Source organism: Pipistrellus hanaki (assembly GCF_964339955.1).
Source record: "Pipistrellus hanaki genome assembly, chromosome: 1".
NCBI lineage: Eukaryota > Metazoa > Chordata > Mammalia > Chiroptera > Vespertilionidae > Pipistrellus > Pipistrellus hanaki.
The window spans coordinates 63301545-63321701 of NC_140503.1; the positions used below are offsets into that span (position 1 = coordinate 63301545).

The 20157-nt window shown below is 41.6% G+C and overlaps 1 protein-coding gene across 1 annotated transcript in view; it reads left to right on the forward strand.

The window, feature by feature from the left end:
- Positions 1-2021: 2021 nt before the first annotated feature.
- Positions 2022-20157, forward strand: part of FSIP1 (fibrous sheath interacting protein 1) — a 168944-nt gene continuing 150808 nt past the window's right edge. Inside the window, exons 1-5 of the mRNA XM_084890961.1 lie at positions 2022-2175; positions 5666-5798; positions 9380-9566; positions 14924-15078; positions 17729-17822. Coding sequence (XP_084747087.1) covers positions 5673-5798; positions 9380-9566; positions 14924-15078; positions 17729-17822 — 562 coding nt within the window. The 5' untranslated portion in view covers positions 2022-2175; positions 5666-5672. The remainder of the gene's footprint in view (positions 2176-5665; positions 5799-9379; positions 9567-14923; positions 15079-17728; positions 17823-20157) is intronic.

The following is a 20157-nucleotide window of genomic DNA, read 5'->3' on the forward strand; positions in this document are numbered from 1 at the left end:
CTTGGAACAACACTCACAGAATTTGTATAAAATATACAATGAGTGTTAATTTATTAATATTTATATTATTTGCAATAATGACTCCCTGTTAGCCACAGACAGGGCCAGGAACAGATCCTTGTAACAACTCCAAGCACAACTGACCAACCAGACTGCGACCACATCTCTCCCAGGTGCTCCTGTCCCAGATTCTGGAATGTTGACTTCAACTTCTGACTCAGAGTGTCAGCATTTTCTGCTCTTGCTTTAAACTTGATGTCAGTGGATTTCCTCAGTAACATCTCTGTGTTGATTGCTAAGATTTAATTCCTTTTAAAAAATATATTTTATTGATTTTTTTACAGAGAGGAACAGAGAGCCAGAAACATTAATGAGAGAGAAACATTGATCAGCTGCCTCCTGCCCGCCCCCCACTGGGGATGTGCCCACAACCAAGGCACATGCCCCTGACTGGAATCAAACCTGGGACCTTTCAGTCCACAGGCCGACGCTCTATCCACTGAGCCAAACCAGCCAGGGCTAAGGTTTAATTCTTATAGGAGAATTAGAATACTTTCTCCAGTTTTTCTGATTTCTCAGCTGTTTTTTTTTGTTTTGTTTTTTTTAATTTGGAAAAACATAAGTTTCCTGAGAAATGCTATGTAGAAACACTAACCAGGAGGACAGTGAGGCTGAACCACAGTGTGCCAGGAAAGTGTGGTAGAAATGGAGGTCTGAGAGAGAAGAGAGGGCCTGGTCATTCAGGACTGGTGGGCATTGGAAAGACTGTGAGAAATGGGGAGCCCTGGAAAGGCCTGAGCAGAGAGTGACATGGTTTGACTTAGGGTTTAAAAGCATCATTCAGGCTGCTGTTCGAAAGCAGAAGAGTCCAGGGAGGCAGCAGTAAAAGTCTATTGCAAGAATCTTATACATGAGAGACGATGGCAGGATGGACCTCACTGGAAGCACTGAAGGCTGTGAGAAGTGGTTGGATTCTGGATATATACTGAGTGTAGAGATGACGGGTTGATAACTTGATTGCAGGATGTGAGAGGAAAAGGATTTGAGGATGACTTCAAGGTTTTTGGTCTGAGTCTGGCAGGATGGAGTTACCACTTACTGAGATGGAGTAAGATGGTGGTGATGGTGGTGGTGGAGGGGACCGTGGAGAAGACTGATTTTTGATGTGAAGTTTGAGATGCTTCTTACAGGTAAGCGGAGATGTCTAAGTGGACATGCCACAGATACAACAGAGTGGAGCTCTGGGGAGAAGTCAGGGCTGGAGCTAGAAATGCAGGGTTAGCAGCACATGGGCGGGATTTACAGCCAGCACTGCCCAAGTAGGTTGTTGTGGTTTTTTGAGGAACTCACTGAACCTTTGTCTGTTTATGCTGCTGAAAACCACTTGAATCCACACCCTATCCACCTCAAACAACGAAGATACAGGGGCCAAGTATGTGAAAATGCCTTGTAAACTGCAAAGTGCTGCCCAGACTGGGGGGGGGGGGGGGGGGGGGGGGGCAGAGGGAAAGCAGGTATTTCATGGTACAGTACTAGGGATGAAGAAAATCAGTTTGTGGACTAAACGAAAGAATCTTCATGCACTGACAATGACAGAAACTACAAATATCACTTTTACCCTTTGGGGGCTGTGGCCCTATTTATGCAATTACTAATTTTTAATTTATATGGTATTCAACCTTTAGCAAAAACTTCACATACACGATCTTTTGGAGCTGCACAATCTTCCCCATTTTACAGAGGAGCTATATTATCATCCCCATTTTACAGAGGAAGCAACGGGCTCAGCGAGGGTAGCGGACCTGCAGGGCCGGCACCATATAGACAGAGAAGGCCGGAGCCACACTAGCTAGCACCCAGACATCTCCGTCCATCACCATCCCCTGCCCACCGCGTCCTCCGGAACCACCAACCAGCCGGGGGGCTGCCCCAGCGCCTCGCCGCCCCGCCCCCACGTCTCATTCTGGGTGGTACAGCCCTTTCCTGTTATCGCGAGACTGGGAGCGCGTGGCTCGGTTGCCAGGGGAACAGCGTTCTCAGAAGCCGGAGGGCTTTGCACCCGCAACTCCTCTCACCTTCCGAGTAGTTAACTGTGGTGACAGGAGGGACCTCCTTGCTTTTTAAGGGGACGTGGGGTGCCTCAGAGCGACTAGTTCCCAGAGTCCCCTCAGGCAGGTGAGGAGCCGGCTCCACAGCCCCGCCGCCGGTCCACGCGGAGCGCAGCGAAAGGGGAGGCCGCGGGCTGCCGGGAGAGGGGCGGGGCCTGGGGCGGGGCCTGGGGCGGGGCCTGCCTGGGAGTCTGACCAATATCCTATTAGTATTTCTATTAAAATCAACCATCAGCCGAAACCGGTTTGGCTCAATGATAGAGCGCCTGCGGACTGGGGATGTACCTTAGTTGCGGGCACAACCCCAGTAGGGAGTGTGAAAGAGGCAGCTGGTCGATGTTTCTCATAGATGTTTCTAACTCTCTATCCCTCTCTCTCTCTGTAAAAAATCAATAAAATTAAAAAAAAAATCAACCATCAGCCACTAAAATAGACCATAAATGACCAAGAATGCAAATCGGCATTTCAACTAACTAAGTGGTGGCCACTGAACTTTTAACTAGAGGCTCAACTTCTCTTGTAATTAAAATGAAGTCAGTCCAACTCCAGATAACTTTTGGCTCTTTCCAGATTGACAAAGATAAAAAAGCGTTGACGTTAACCAATGACCCCAGTCCAACACGGGGAAACAGGCTTCCATCTCATCATTACTGGGTGGTAGCAGTGTGGTTGGTAACAGTATCTTTGGAGAACAATTTGACAGACTACCAGAATTTGAAACGCAAATGTTCTTTGACTAAGCAATTCTCATTTATCTTCGGGATACATAACTATAACAAGAAAAATTTGTAAAAGAGGTTAACTTAAAATTAAGGTATACTTTATATATGGTAAAATTCACCCTTTTAATGTGAGTCTGATGACAAACACAATTGCCACAACAGTTAAGACACAGAACAAATTCCTTGGTATCCTTTTTGTAGTTAACCCCTCCCTACTCCCAGCCCTGGCAACCATTTCTCCTCAAGTTCTGTGTATTCCAGAATATCCTATAATTGGGCAGACATTATGGAGTCTTTTGAACCTGGCTTCTTTCAATTTAATATAATGCAGTTGAAATTCCTCTATGTTTTGTATCAGTTGTTTGTCCCTGTATATTGCTGGGTAGTATTCATTTGGATGGATGTACCATAGTTTGCTTATTCATTCCCTTGTTGAGTGACATTTGTTAATCCTCACTGGAGGATATTTTTCCCATTGATTTTTAGAGAGAGTGGGAGGGAGAGGGGAGACACACAGAGAGAAACATCTTTGTAAAAGGGATACATCCGCATATGTCCCCAACTTGGGCCGGGCCTGAGCCTGCAACCCTAAAACTGAGGTATGTGCCCCTGACTGGAATCGAACCTGAGACCCTTCAGTCCTCCAGCCAACGCTCTAACCACTGAGTAACTGGCTAGGGCAGTTGAGCAACATTTGGATGTTTCCAGTTTTGGGCAATTAATGAAGCTGCTATAAACATTCATGTACAGTTTTATTTGTGTGTATGTGTGTGTGTGTGTGTGTGTGTGAACCATATATATTTCTTGGGTAAATATCTATTGTAGAAATGAGATTGTGGAATCGTATGGTAAGTGTATGTTTAGCTTTATAAGAAAATGCCAAGCAGTTCTATAACACGGATGTCCTGTTTTGTATTCTCACAACCAGTATATGAAAGTTCCAGTTACTCCCCAATTTTGTCATTTAATTGCTTTCTTTTTTGTACGGTGCTTTATTTTTCTTGTGGAATTTCTATGTGGCTATTGAGGTTTCCTCTCAAACACTCAAATACATCTGTGAGATCCTAATTCAATGCCCTTTGTCCATACTTTTTTTCTATATGGGCCAGATTCAAAGATTGTCAGTTACATTCCCACTCTCCCTGGGAACTGTATTTTATTTAATTTATTATTTTCAGGAGCAAAAATAATAGAACAGACTTATTTCTAAAGCAAACTGTAAGATTTCTGGAGCCTTATAGCCGATCCATGTCACTGGTGGCTCCCCGGACTCACCCTGTACTGACATGTATTATACTGGCTCTGCACATGCTTCCATCCCACTGCTCCTTCTGTAAGCTGCAATAAGTCTCCCTGACAAGCTCCTTAGGGCATTTACAAGACATTTGGCCTTTCAGTGCCTTACGCTTTTTTATTGTGACATGACCGGCCAGGGTAATCCGTCATCCCACAATAATAATGTCAGTGCCTTCCTGAGTGAGCCAGAACCCTTTTGCAGAGTTGAATAACATTGAGACCAATACCTTTTTCATTTGCTGAGATGGAAAGACTTGACCTACCGTTCCATAGGCACCAGCTTTGGCACACTGAATGGTCTGTGTGCCTTGGAGACACATCAAGTTGTTTATGTTTGTGCTTCTGCCTGTGTCCAAAACTTCTCTGGACTCAGCCTGTGCTGTTTAAAAAACAGAGAATGACGAGTCACTTTGTAGGATAAGGAAAGGATGTTGTTAACACTTGCTGAGCCAGATGCAATTGCCTTTCTTCATGCTTTTATAAGAGAAATGATTTAATTCATAATTGATAGGAATTTAGGAAAAAATTTGTTGGAAGATTTCCATTCACGTATAAAGCTAAGTATCGAGAAGGCAAAACTGGAACTCTCCCTATTCCTTTCATTTTATTCAGCAGGCATGACAGCCTCACATTCCTGAACAAATCTGGACTCTCTTAACAGAGAGTTAAGGCCACTCAACTGCTTGCTATAATGTGCACTGACTGCCAGAAGCCAGTTCCAGCATGTTGGTTGGTGTATGAGATGCTCCAACCAACTGAGCCACCCATGTGGGGGCGGGTTTCGATTCTTTAACTGAAAAAGCCACAGTTCGGAAGGGTCAATGTGCAAGCAGTACCCAAGTCCTCCCAATCACTTAAACCACCCTGCCTCATCCTTCCTGCTTCCGAAAGCAGCACTGGGAATAGAGCAGCCGGAGTGGTGAGAGGTCTGTGGTGGTGACACAAGAAATATAGTTAAAAAGATTCGCGATGTGTAGCCAGATAATGAAAGTTTGTCCCCCTATTTGAGAAAGTAGTTTTGTTCTCTGTTGACTCAGAGGGCAGAAGTAGTGTCATGGGTTTTAGAAGGGGAGGGTTGATAAAAAAAGAGCAGTGACCAGGAGGTAGGTACTCTATGAAAATACAGCACCAAGGAGGTGAGGAGAACTCAGAACTGAGAGGGAAGACGAGGGGGAATAAGGCAGGCAAAACCAGAAGAAAGTAGAGGGCTTAGCCAATCATTACGACAAAGCATGAATCTTGGTCCAGAGGTGTGGTGCTTCATGAGTGTATTGAATATCTCTCAGAGGCACAGGAAGCCATCAAGATGGCATTCACTTATGCATTCTTTTTAGCCACTTTCAGAATCTAACATCTGAGGCAGCATTTTACACCTACAGTGAAATAAAATCTAATAATCCACAGACACAGACGTCTTTCATGAAATTAGGGTAGTGTGACTTTGGGAGCAACATAATTCTTATAACAAAGACCATGAATTGCATATTAACCTACTGAAACAAGTATACATAATAACTTGCTTTAAAATATTTGTTTCAGGATATCAATGGATATTATAAAGGGAAACTTAGACGGGATTTCAAAACCAGCCTCAAGTTCAAGAACACGTCCTGAGAGCAGGTGTTCAACAACTTCTTTGGAGGTGCTCTCACCAGAGCCAGTGCCCTTCAAGGTACTTTGCTGTTTAGAAATGATTTAAACTCTGATACATCAGAGTTGTTAACATCCCATTTTAAGGTAGTTCTTTTGAGTATGCTGGGAGCACTCAGATTTCTTGGACTTTACTTTAGACAATTTTATATGAAAGTAGAGGCCTAGTGCATGAATTTGTGCACCAGTGGGATCCCTTGGCTTGGCCTGCGGGACCGGGCTGAAATTGGCTCTCTGACATCCTCTGAGGGGTCCCAGATTGCGAGAGGGCACAGGCCAGGCCGAGGGACCCCAGCACAGAGAGTTAAGGCCACTCAGCTGCTTGCTGTAACGTGCACTGACTGCCAGAAGCCAGTTCCAGCATGTTGGTTGGTGTATGAGATGCTCCAACCAACTGAGCCACCCATGTGGGGGCGGGTTTCAGTTCTTTAACTCAATCGGTCCATCCTTTCTGTGTTATTCATAGCATTCAGCATTTAGTGTGGCACATAGTAAGTATTCATAAAATATGTGTTCAATAAATTTAGAATGAAGATTTTTCCTCTTTGTGTAGGTAGGATAATATACAAAAACCTGATAAAATTTAGAGTAGCATAGAATTATTATTTCTGCTTATATATTCCTGGCTGATTTTTTTTTTTTTTTGTAAAGCATCAACTTCACAATATAGACACACACGTTTTAATACATTGATTAATATTACTTTGTTCAAGACTTATTTAAAAGAAAAATATCAGTGGTCACTCAAGTAAGATTTTATTTGAACCAACTAAGCTACAGTTAACTCTAGAATATTTATTATAAAAAGGAAAGCCTCCTAAAAAATTGTGATTTGCGTTAATCATGTTCCTGGAAAATATGTAAGGTCCATCTTAGATTGGGGAAGGAAGCCACAGGTCGATTGCACGTTGACTTCTGATTGCAAATGATTCAGTGTCTGTGAAACCTTGTGTTTTGTCTGAATAATAAATCCTGAAGTTTTTATTAGTTTTATCGTTCAAATTGGGCATTGACTGATATATTGCCAGAATTTTTTATATGTCAGAAAATTAAAATGCTAGATTTTTAATGAAATTTCTTTAGTAATAATAGATTTCTCATTCTAAACTTTTTGGTTTATTTTTGCTTATGAATATTTTTGGTAAAAATCCCATATCTTTCAGGTAGGGAATCTAATTGTTAGGAAAGGTTTCTATCGGGTATTTACTTTTCCTGGGACTAACATGCAGGTATGAAGTGGGGGACATGGAGGAATGAAAACTGGAGCTGGAAGGTGGCTTTGAGAATGAAGAAGGAAGGAAAATCATACACAGAGGCCACAGGGTAGAAAGAGCAGGAGGGTTAGGAGCAGAGAGACTGTGGGACAATGAATGGGCTGGGGAAGATGGGTGGGGAGCTATGGGTAAAATTGTGGAATGAACAAAGTTAGCCTTTTGTTTTCCAGTTTCATCTTTTTGCCTGATTGTTTCCTACTCATTCTAACAGGATCATATGTGATGATGCATGTGAAAGGTCTTTATATGTCCTGAAGTGTGTTATCCGAGTATATTGCTATTATCTAGTTATCTTACTTATATCTCCTATATTCCTCTCCATAAAAACCCATTCTCAGGGTCAGGTCAGCTAAATTCATTAATGCCATGATATAAATGACTGACAAGGCCCACGGGACCTTTCCCAGCTATTTCAGCATTTTTACAGAAAATCCTTAAGGATTTCCTGGATATATGGATTTCAGGTTTTATTTGGCCTTTGACAAGAACAGGGAACCCTCTTAAAACCTCTGAGATTGCATAAAGTAGGCATTGTTTTGTTTATAAATTGGGTCTTCATTAGTTTCATTCTATACCAGATCCGTTCTTTTCTGTTAAATCAGGCAGCAGTGCCTTTACCATAGGGTCATTGTGTGGAGTGAAGGAGGCAGTGTGTGCAAAGTACTTAGCCCAGGACGTGGCGAATAGTAATTCACCAATAAATGGTGGCTATAATTATTATACCACCGACTCAGCTCAGTTCTGCTGGGATTTATGTACCAGTTCAGGTGAACAGAGATGCTCCTGTATCCCTGGCAGTTTAATTCTCAGCACCACCAACCTTCTACCTTGGAGATTCTCGAGAGGCACAGATTACAATAGGGGAGATTGATCACGTGGGTGAAGAGAGAGCATAAAACCCTCCAAAGACTGAGCCCAGAAGGACTGGAGGGGACAGTCCTTCCATTGGGAGGGAAAGGTACTGCTCTCAGAAGTGGCTGGTGCTCTTGCCCATCCCCTGAAGTGGCTCGGTTGAGTGTCCTCTGGTGCATCTAAGGGTTGCTGGTTAGATTCCCAGTCAGGGCACATGCCTGGGTTGTGGGTTTGATCCCAGTCAGGGAGCATGCTGGTCTATGTTTCTCACATCGATGTCTCTCTCTTCTTCCTCTCTGTAAGCATGCCCTTCCTCTCTATAAGCATGTCCTTCATATGTCTAAGCATGCCTGAGGTGAGGATTAAAAAAAAAAAAGTGGCTGGCTCTCTTTTCTTGAGATTATGACCCTCTCTTGGGCTGTGTTTATTTCCACTCTGACTCTCCCTGCCATGTGCCATGTGCCCTGTGACCCCTGTTTTCTCCTGACTCAGCTGTGGATGTCTTTTCTTGTTCTCTCAGGAAAACACAGCTGCATCAAAGTGGTGTTTTCAAAGTGAATGTTGCTAAAATGGAAAGAGAAACCATAATGAAATAGAAAAACTGTAAATAGCATAAAAATAATCACCAAAGCACATGGTTCTGATTTGAATTTCATTAAAAGTACATTTCAATTCGGCCTGTTTACTTTTCAGCTGTTCAATAGCCACATGTGGCTTATTATATTATACCAGAGTCCTGGTTCCAGTGGGGCCCTTTGACCTGGCCTGTGGGATTGGGCTAAAACCAGCTCTCTGACATACCCTGAGGGATCCTGGATTGCAAGAGGGTGCAGGCCAGGCCAGGGAACCCCACTGGTGCACAATTGGGGCCAGGGAGGGATGTGGGAGGTTGGCCAGCCAGGTAAGGACCGTGGGAGGGCTGCAGGATGTGTCTGGCCCATCTTGCTGAGTCCCAATCAATCAGACCCCAGCAGCAAACTAACCTACCAGCTGGAGCATCTGCCCCGTGGTGGTAGGTTAGTGGTTGAGCAGCCTTAGCATATCATTAGCATATTATGTTTTGATTGATTGAATGACCAACCAGTTGACCAGACACTTAGCATATTAGGCTTTATTATACAGGATTGGACAGCACAGCTCTAGACCTTTGACTTGTCAGCTGAGTATAAGTCAGGGAGCAGGGACCAGCATGTCTTGTTCCCTGAAAGCAGTTCTCTTCAGGACTGATTCCTGGCTTTTCTCCGTTATTGCTAGAAATTGCTAGAGAATGGCGCCTATTTCTTTGGTGCAGATTGTTATTAAATTTAATTGTGTAGCTAAATTACATTTAATTAAGAAATGTTAATTCCTAGAATACTTTAATACTAGTGTATGTGTGTCCCCAGATATACCTCCATTATCTAAAATAGTTTAGAAACTCAAAGTTTAAAATAGTACATTATTTTTGAAAAAATGTTTCTTTGGAAATAATTTTTAGATTGATATTGCAAACAAGTTGAACTCTGATAAAGAGGGCCACTCAGAAAGCAGTGATACAGAGGGAAGTAGAAACAATAAGGATGATAAAGGAGAACATTACTCTGAGAATAATATAAAACTGGCTGAAGAAGGGTCAGATGAAGATTTGAACTTGTCTCAACAACAGCTAATTTCTAAATGTTCAGGTAGGTGATTGGCTAATGATAATTATAGATGTTAAAATATTAGAATTAGATATGTTTTTATCAGGTAAGTTGAAATAATGAGTTATTTTTTGTATGAACAATCGATCATAAGTTATTATTTAGAAGACTATTAGGAGTCCTTAAGTATACTTAGAAAAATAATAAGATATGTAATTTAATAAAATTGCTTTATTTCTGTATTTCATTACAGGAATTATTGATCTTTTTGATTACTAAAATTATACAATAAAATGTATCATGTAATTTATAAATACTTTTTAGGGATAATGCCACTTGATATTACTAATTCTTGGATTTTGTAAGACTCCTTTTTTCATGGTTATTAAATTAATACTGGTCAATGAATTAGAACAGCGTTTCTCAAAATGTGGTCTTCAGAGCTCTGGGTGTCTCTAAGACCCTTTCAGGAGCTCTGAAAAGTAAAAACTACTTTCATCACAATATTGACATAAAATATTAGTAATGTAGTTTATCATAATACTGAAAATAATTAATTTGCCTTCTTGCCCACTGAATGGACATTTGCACTGATGGAGCAAAAGCAGTATAGGTAAAATTGTTGGTGCTTTAGCAAGGCAATGGCATAAATTTGAACCAAGGCAATGGCATCAAATTGCACTCTTAGTCATTATATTCTTTATGCCCAGGCACTGGCAGAAAAAAGAAATAGCCATTGTCACTCAAGAATGTCTTTGAAGCAATAAAAATTAATAATTTTATTATATCTTGATCTTTGAATACACATCTTTTAAATATCTTTTGAGGTAGAATGGGAGGTACATATAAAACAATTCTGCTGTACTAGTTAGTATACCAAAATGTGAAGGTTGTGCTAAGGAAAAGTACTTGTGTGATAGTTTGAGAACTGAAGTGGCCACTTTTTAAATGGAACACCATTTTTACTTGAAAGAATGACCAACAGAAAATCTATTATCCTTCAGACTTGGGTATTTGGCATTCATTTAAAAAAATCACCTGGTCGGTGTGACTCAGTGGTTGAATGTTGACCCATGAACTAGGAGTTCAGGGTTGGATTCTGGTCAGGGCACATGCCCAGGGGAAGGAGGGGGGGTAGGGAGGGGGAAGGGCATGCAGGAGGGCAGCTAAGCAATGATTCTCTCTTATCATTGATCTCTCTATTTCCTGTTCCCTTCCTCTCTGAAATCAATAAAAATACATAAAAAAGAAATGAGCCTGTTACCTCAAGGAAGACAATTGACAGTATTTTTGGTCAATGATAAAATTTGAGCTTTCAAGTGAAAGGTGGGATTTTAGAAAACTTACGTATGTCCATGTGAGCTTGACAACTTCCTAATACTTAGACTTTTCTGAAAAGAAAAAAAAAATTTGGTGGCCATATTAACAAATGTGATTTTTTTGATGTTGCATACTGAAATGTGTTAACATTAGAAGGTCTGCATAATTCAGTGAACCACTGTTTTCCGAATGACCAGTGCAGGGTAAAAGACCCATTTAACATGAAAGATAGAACCATGGATTTTAATAGAACAAATACAAAAAGTTCACTAATATGGTTAGAGGGTTTACATTACAACTAACCTTATAGAGACCACCCCTTATTGAATTTTTATAGTGTCAAAGAATATTTACCATTATCTAAAAAGGCTATTACAATTCTCTTCTTTCCTACTGTATGTCTTATGTGGCCAACTTTTCTATGTGTACTTTAACTAAAATGACAAATTGCTCTAGAGTGACTTCAGAAGCAAATATGAGATTTCAGCTGTCTTCTGTTAATCCAGATATTCAAAAATTAAAACAATGCTATTCTTCTCAGTATTTTTTGGAAAATATAGTTATTTAAAAAATATTACATCTATGTTAACATATAATTAGTAATAACATTTATTTAAAAATGAATAAATAAATATTTACAATATTTTCAGTTTTGATTTCTAATATTGTAATTATCAATAGATATAACTCACATACATAAAGCTACTTTGGATTCTGAGTAATTTTTAAGGCGGTAAAGCAGGAGTGGCGAATGTCTGCCCACGGGCTATGGAAGGCCCATGAAATCATTGGGTCTGGCCCTGACAAGGCATTAGGGTTGAGTTAATTACATGTTTGGCCAATTTTTAAGTTGACTGTGTATGGCGAATGATATTATAAATATCCAAATGACACTTGCAGAAAAAAGGTTCCCCACCCATGCAAGAGAAGGTGAGATTCATAAACTGTGAAAACTGCTGAGTTAGTATAAATTTGGGATGATATTAGCTCTCAAAGTAAGGCCAGGTGATTCAGGATTATAGTCATCAGGAAACAAGGTATTGTAGTTGAGATGAGCTGTCACCCAGTTTACATTGTATTTAACATTGTTTCAGTCCTGCATGATGAGTTACTTAAAAATGACAGTTCTATAGATGACTTGTGTACACAGAGCCTGAGCACGCTAGGATTTAGAACTAGAGGGTATTGCATTTGAAGTACATACATATTAAAATGTGCAGAGCCTCCTTATTAATATGATCTTTTTGGGTAAGCTTATTCCCTTTGAAAATGTTTTAATTTCCTTAAAGAAGAAGTAATCTACACTAATGAAAAAGAAACATGCAAATTAACCATCACACTGCTACACTCACCAGCCAATCAGGAGAGAGTATGCAAATTAACCCAACAAAGATGGTGGTGGCCATGGTGCTGGAGTGAGCAGGAGGCTTGGGTTGACCCCAGAGATGGAGGAAGCCAAACTTCCCATCTGCCCTGGCTTGCCCTGGCCTCTGCTCAAGGAGGCACTAAAAAAAAGAAAAGAAAAAGAAAAAAAGCCCCTTATCCAGGCTTGCCACACCCCCATGGTGTGAGTGTCCCTGCTGGGGGGCTTGACAAGGCAGCAAACAGCTGTCAGCTCCTCATCCAGGATGGCCAGGCACCCCAGGGGGGACCCCCATCCTGAAATGGGTGTGGCCAGCCTGAAAATGGATCTCAGCCCCTCACCCAGGCTGGCCACGCGCCTCCTCCCCGGCCCCCCCACCCCAGTGGGGATCCTCACCCCATGGGGGCATGGATGGCCTGCAAACCACCACAGGCCCCTCGCCCAGGCCGCCCCATGCCCCAAGGGAACCCCCACCCTGATCCAGAACACCCTACAGGGCAAACCGGCCCCCATACATGCACCAGGCCTCTATCTATACTAATAAAAGGGTAATATACTAATTAGACTGGGAGACCTTGGAGGAGACCTTCCGGATGTTCTTTTGGACAAAGCCATGGTGGTGGGGCCGAGGTAGAGGTGGTTAGAGGCCAAGAGGAGAGAGCAGTTGTGGGTGATCAGGCCAGGATGGGATGGCAGTTGTGGGTGATCAGGCTGGTGGTGCGGAGGTGGGGGAGGAGGGGAGAGAAGATGGGGGTGAGCAGACCAGCAGAGGAGCCAGTTGGGGGCGAGCAGACCATCAGTGGGGGTGATCAGGACAGCAGGGGGAGGGGAAGTTTGGAGTGAGCAGGCCTGCAGGGGGGAAGTTGGAGGCAAGTTAGGCCAGTGAGGAGGGAGGGTGGGGACGAACAGGCCAGCAGGGGTGGGGGCAGCTGGGGGCAAGCAGGCTGGCAGACAGAGTGGTTAGAGGCAATAAGGCAGGCAAGTGAGCGGTTAGGAGCCAGCAGTCTTGGATTGCGAGAGGGATGTTTGACTGTCAGTTTAGGCCCGGTCCCTGTAAACTGGTAGTAGGACATCCTTTGAGGGGTCCCAGATTAGAGAGGGTGCAGGCTGGGCTGAGTGACACCCCCCTGTACACAAATTTTGTGCACTGGGGCTCTAGTATACATTATAAAAAAACATCATTAGACTCTTTGGATTTTCAAAAGTTATAAAATTTGGTATTTCTAAGCATAATATGCCATTTCTAATGATCTAAACTAGGGTGGCTGAGACTTCAGTGTTTGAGTAGTTATTGCTGGATGATCATCTTTCATCGGGCATCACAGAGGAAGTCTCATCCGTGGTTGGAGAGCTTTGGCTCTGGAGTCAGACAGGTCAGGGTGGAAACTGACTACCAGTTAGTAGTTATATCATCTTGGATATGTATGTCACTCAGTTATGAATTGCCTTAGTTTACAAATTTTTAAAATGGGGCCAATAATTATAACCTCACAGGGTTATGATGAGGATTAAATGAGATAATGTATGTAAATAAAATACTTAAACAGTGCCTATCAAGTAACAACTATAAATGTTAGCTTATATTATTAATATCATTAAACATGTTAAAACTTGAATGATGAAAGTTCTAGAGTCCCTAATTTCAAATAAGTTATTTCCAGTTATCCACAACTCAAGAGCATTTAGAAAATAGAACAAGTGGGAGGGGCATAGGTAAAAGGTGTCTGATTACATGGAGTACTTTTTTGTATTTGTTTCTATATGTTGGAACCATTTTGTGTCACTAGTATGACATGTTCCATTTCACTGTATCTATAGTGTACATGCCTTCTCTTTCAATTAGTCTGAAGCATCTTTAAGATAGGGTTTTTGTATTATTCCTTATTTGTTACCGTATTTTCCGGCGTATAAGACGACCCCCTAATTTTACAGTTAAAACATAGGTTTAGGCCTACATTCGCTGTATAAGACTACCCCCCCCCCCCCCTCCACTTCAAAGAAAAGACTTGCTTTGCCGTCAAGATCTGCAGGTAATTTTTGTGCAATTTTGTTCTTTTGCCCCCGATTTTCGGTTGACTTTTTTTCGTTTCAAAAGTCATCTTGTACGCCGGAAAATACAGGTAATTATATGAATATAAAAGGTATAGCAGAATGAAGGAGAAAGAATTTGGAAATTAAAATCATACAAGACTTGCCGAAGCCAGTTTGGCTCAGTGGTAGAGCGTCGGTCTGAGGACTGAAAGGTTCCAGGTTCGATTCCGGTCAAGGGCATGTACCTTGGTTGTGGGCACATCCCCCGTAGGGGGTGTGCAAGAGGCAGTTGGTCGATGTTAACTCTCTCATCGATGTTTCTAGCTCTTTATCTCTCTCCCTTCCTCTCTATAAAAAATCAATAAAATATATATTAAAAATAAATAAATAAAATCATACAAGACTCACTTTTGGGTTCAGTGCTGTAATATATTAGCTATTTAAAAGAATTCAGTTATCTCAGCTGTAAAATAGAAATACATGTCTATTTCACAGGATTTTTAGATAATTATGTGAAAAACTACATGTGAAAGCACCTATAAATCAAGATACTTAACCCAATGTTACTTATTAACATCAGCCATAAACATTTGTTGAATGAAAGAAGAAATAATAAAAACAAAACAAAACAAAGCTTTATGGCTTTTTAAACTTCAAGTTTATTCCTACTTTCAACACAATATAGATGAACCTGAATTAAAAGAATTGGACTCTCAACTTCAAGATGCGATTCAGAAGATGAATAGACTTGATAAAATATTGATGAAGAAACAATGTAGAGAAAAAGAAGTTAAGAAGCAAGGTCTAGAAATGAGAATAAAGCTATGGGAAGACCTGAAGGTAAGAATTATATAAACAAATGCTGACATGTAAGAAGACATTTCCTCTGTGACAAGTAAAAAGAGCACGGACTGTGGTAGTAATTAATGTGGTCTGCCGTTATTACTTACTAGAGGCCCGGTGCATGAAATTCATGCACAGGATGGGGGGTGTGAATCCCTTAGCCCAGCCTGCACCCTCTTCAATTTAGGACCCCTCGAGGGATGTCCGACTGCCCCTTTAGGCCCAATTCCGGTGGGCCTAAAGGGGCAGTCGGACATCCCTCTCACAATCCAGGACTGCAGGCTCCAAACCACTTTCCTGCCTGCCTGATTGCCCCCCAACCACTCTCCTGCCAGCCTGATCGACCCTAACTCCTACCCTGCTGGCCCAATTGCCCCTAACTGCCCTCTCCTGCTGGCCTGGTCACCCCTAACTTCCCTCCCTTGCCAGCCAGGTCGCCCCTAACTGACCTCCCCTGCCAGCATGGTCGCCCCCAACTGCCCTCCCCTGCAGGCCTGGTTACCCCCAACTGCCCTCCCCTGCTTGGCTGGTCACCCCTAACTTCCCTCCCTTGCCAGCCTGGTTGCCCCTAACTGCCCTCAACTGCAGGCCTGGTCCTCCCAAACTGTCCTTCCTGTAAGCTTTGTCCTTCCCAACTACCTTCCCCTGCAGGCCTGGTCCCCCCAACTGTCCTCCCCTGCAGGCCTTGTCTCTCTCAACTGCCCTCCCCTGCTCACCTGGTCCCTCCTAACAGTCCTCCCCTGCAGGCCTGGTTGCCCCCAACTTCCTTCCTTTTCAGACCTGGTCCCTCCAACTGCCTTCCCCTGCTGTCCCATCTTGTGTCCACATGGGGGCAGCCATCTTGTGTGTTGGAGTGATGGTCAATTTGCATATTACCTCTTTATTATATAGGGTTTTGTGGAGGAAGGTAACTTTTCAGCATTCCAGATTTTAGGCACTGCATTGGCACTGGGGTGTCCATAACCCACCAACAATCCAGTAGGCATCCTGTTTCTCATTATTTGAGTAAACATTTTTGATCAACAAGTGAGGAAGTCTTTCATTTCATATTCTGGTAAATATCTCTTCAGGAAGTTTTAAAGTGGTTGAGGTCTGGGACCATACTCTATTTGCTTCTGTCTCAGTATTTTTATTGCTCGATGAACTTTCCTTAGCCATCTTAGACCTCTTATTCTCTGTGGTATTGAGTGGATATTGGCCAGATATTGGCACTGACTTGATGTATAGCTGTTGGCTACACTTCATTTTCCCCCTCAAAGAAGAGCACTTTTAAGGTAAGGAACATTGAAATAACTGGAATTTTTTGATAAATTTCTCCTTGATCAAATGAGGTACTTCAGAGGAAATTTTCCTAACAATAATATGAATGAACAATAATGGTAACTAAGAATATATTTTTATAAGTTATCAGGAAGACCACTTGGATGGAAAGAAAGGAACCCACAAAATGCAGTGCTTTAAACTAAAGAAATAATTTGTGTCAATTTTAACAGAAAATTTTTTTTCCCCCATTACTTATTCCTGTTGAATTTCAAAGCAGATTTTTTACTTGCTTGGAAACAAGAATTATAACTGGAAACATAATGAAATACAGTAGTAATCTTGAAATGTCCTGAAATTGTAATTTGATAATGTACTTTTAGGTTACACATTAATTAAAGAAATATTAAACAGAAAATTAAGTAATTTTAAGTAAGGTAATCCTATATAATAAAAGCCTAATATGCTAAGTGTTCGATTGTTCGACCATTCGACCAGTGCTATGACATGCAGTGACCACCGGGGGGAAGACACTCTGACTGGTAGATTAGCTTGCTGCTGGGGTCCTAGATCGGGACTTAAGTGAGATGGTAGACATGTCCTGGAGCCCTCTCACAGTCCCTCCCCACCGGCCAACCTCCCATGGTCCTTCCCTAGCCAGCCCCGATTGGCTCTGATCAGGACTGGATAATAAGGGCCAGAAATTCCCTAGAACCCTTCTGTGGTCCCTCCTTGGCCATGATCATGACTGGAGGGGTCCCTTGGCCTGGCCTGTGCCCTCCCACAATTTGGGACCCTTTGGGGATGTCAGAGAGCCAGTTTCTGCCCGATCCCTGCAGGTCAGGTTGAGGGACCCCACCAGTGCACGAATCCATGCACTGGGCCCTATTTATGATATAATGTTAGACATTATATCTGACTCAATTTGGGAATACTTGATAGAATTTTGTGGGGACAGGAAACATTAATAGGCTTCCTAATTAAAGGAATAAAAATGACCTAAATTTTCTTGTTTGTATGTACAAGATTGGAAACCAAGTTGAAATTTAACAAAATATCAATGTTGCTTTCTTTTTTTTTGTTAATTCTCACCTGAGGATATTTTTCCCATTGATTTTTTAGAGAGAGTGTAAGGAAGGGAGGGAAGAAGGGAGGGAGGGAGGAGAGAGAGAGAAAGAGAGAGAGAAACAACGATGTGAGAGAGATAGTGATTGGTTGCCTCCTGCAAATAGGATTAAGCCTGCAACCAAGGTACGTACCCTTGACCAGAATCAAATTTACAACCCTTCAGTCCTTGGGCTGAGAATCTAACCACTGAGCAATCAGCAAGGGCCGATGTTGCTTTTTTTTTTTTCTCATATTTAAACTTTAATTTCCTTTTCATTAGTCTGCAAAACATAGGGAATCTATGCCAAGTAATGAAGAAATGGAAAATACAAAAAAGTTTCTAGCTTTGACTGCTGCACCAGAACAAACTGTTGGTGAGTAAAATTAATTCATTTTATTTTTATCTCAGTCATAGAATATTTGGATTAAGGTAAAATTCCCAATTATTATTTTTCTTTTTTTTTCATGAGTTTAATTCTTTGTTAGTGGAAATTATCACATTTGGTAGGTTATATGGAACTACTTTAAGCTTCGGTATGTTTCAGAGTTTTTTTTTTTATATTTTATTTATTTTTCACTGAGAGGAAGAGAGAGGAACAGAGAGCTAGAAACATCGATGAGAGAGAATCATCGATCAGCTGCCTCTTGCACACCCCCTACTGGGGATGTGCCTGCAACCAAGGTACCTGCCCTTGACCGGAATCGAACCCAGGACCCTTCAGTCCGCAGGCTGACACTCTGTCCAGTGAGCCAAACCGGTTTCAGCTGTTTCAGAGTTTTTAAGAGCTTCTATCTGCTCAAGGATAGGGAACAAGCAGTGAAAAATTGGGGGAAAAGACAAAGTATGTGTTTGCCTTTACTTCTGGTATGTCTTAGATGCCTCTAGACACCCAGTTTATGCAGACAGTTCCTAATGGCCTAGATCCTCTCACAAGGTATCTCACTCAGGGCTCTGCAGCCCCTTGCATAAACATCCATTACTGATTTGTCCTATTTCTTGTTCTCTAACAATCCTGCTCTTTTGAGACCAGTCAATTCATTTTGCACACATGTTTCTAGTTTCCCTCTGGTGTATATGTATATTTGTGATCTCTCTCCTCTTCATCTTCCTTTTTCTTCTCTTTCTTCTTATTTTTATTTTTATATAGAACTATTATGAAGTCATGCAATCTATTTAATTTACTTACCTGGTATATAGTGGTGAAAATTTTAGGGATTTGGGAAGCTGTTGGTATTTCTTTGGCAGGACACTTTTGAAATCCTTTAACCTATATCATATATTGTAAGTGGTCATCTAATATTGCTTGGATATTAGACTAGCTCTAAGCAGGGACCTCTGATTTCTCTGAGAATCCTGAAATCCATTTGTTTTTTTACAAAAGAAATGTCTAACACTTTAGAATCCCAACAACCTGCAACTTTTTAGCATGAACTTTGAAGTGGATGAAATTCCTTTAGGTCTGTTCCTTCCAGCCCCCACATTGAGAGCTCAGAAGTTGCTTGGGTCTATCTCCATGCAGAGAGAATGATGCTGACCAATTCTGCCAATAGTGAGCTTAGTAGTCCCTCCAAAATTCATATCCCCATGGAACCTCAGAATGTGAACTTGTTTGGAGATAGGATCTCTGCATATGTAATTAGTTAAGTTGAGGTTATACTAAACTAGACTGGGCCCTAAATCCAATAATTGGTGTCCTTATAAAAAGAGAAGATTAATAGAGACAGAAAAACAATGACATAGGGAAGAAGGCCATGTGAAGATGGAGATTGGAATAACCAAGTAACACCAGGATTCTGGAGCCACCAGAAGCTAGGAAGAGGCAAGGAAGGATTCTTTTCCAGAGACTTCCAAGGGAGCAGGGCCCTGGCAATACTTTGATTTAAGATGTCTAGCTTCCAGAACTACGAGAGAATAAATTCCTGTTATTTTCAAACACCCAGCCCATAGTAATTTGTTACAGCAGCCCTAGGAAACTAATACACTGACTATTCCAGCTATCTTAGTGCAGGCACAAGACATCTGAATGAAGGAACAATTTTGGACATTTCCTCTAGCAAATACCACTTACAGAATAGCCAAGGGTAGACCTATGACCCCAGTTGTACTGCTCCAGACATCTCCAGTAGAATGCAGCCAACCCAGCCGAGGCCCCATTCATGATGGAACAGAGTCAATGATTCCTGTGGTGTCCCTCAAATTACTGACCCACAGAATCAGGAGCATTGCACACTTTTTATTTTGAAATAATTTTAGAATTACATAAAAATTACAAAAATAATATATAGAGTTCCAGTATACTCCTCATTTCCTAATGTTAACATATTGTATAACCATAGTACAATGATCAAAACTAAGAAATTAACATTGGTATAATACTATTACTTACACTAAAGACCTTAAAATTTATCAGTTTTCCCATGAATGTCCTCCTTGCTTTCTAGTGTCCAGTCTAGGATCCCATATTGCATTTAGTGTCCTGTCCCCCTAGTCTTCTGCAGCCGGCGGCAGTTCCTCAGTCTTTCCTTGTCTTTATGATCTTAACATGTTTGGAGAGTATTGGTCAGCTATGACATAAAATGTCCTCCAACTTCAGTTTGTCTGATATTTTCTCTTAATTCGATGGAGATTATGCATTTTTGGCAAAAATACCCCAGAAGTGATGTATTCTTCTCAGTCAGTCTTAATATTTCTTTCTGCACTGATATTAG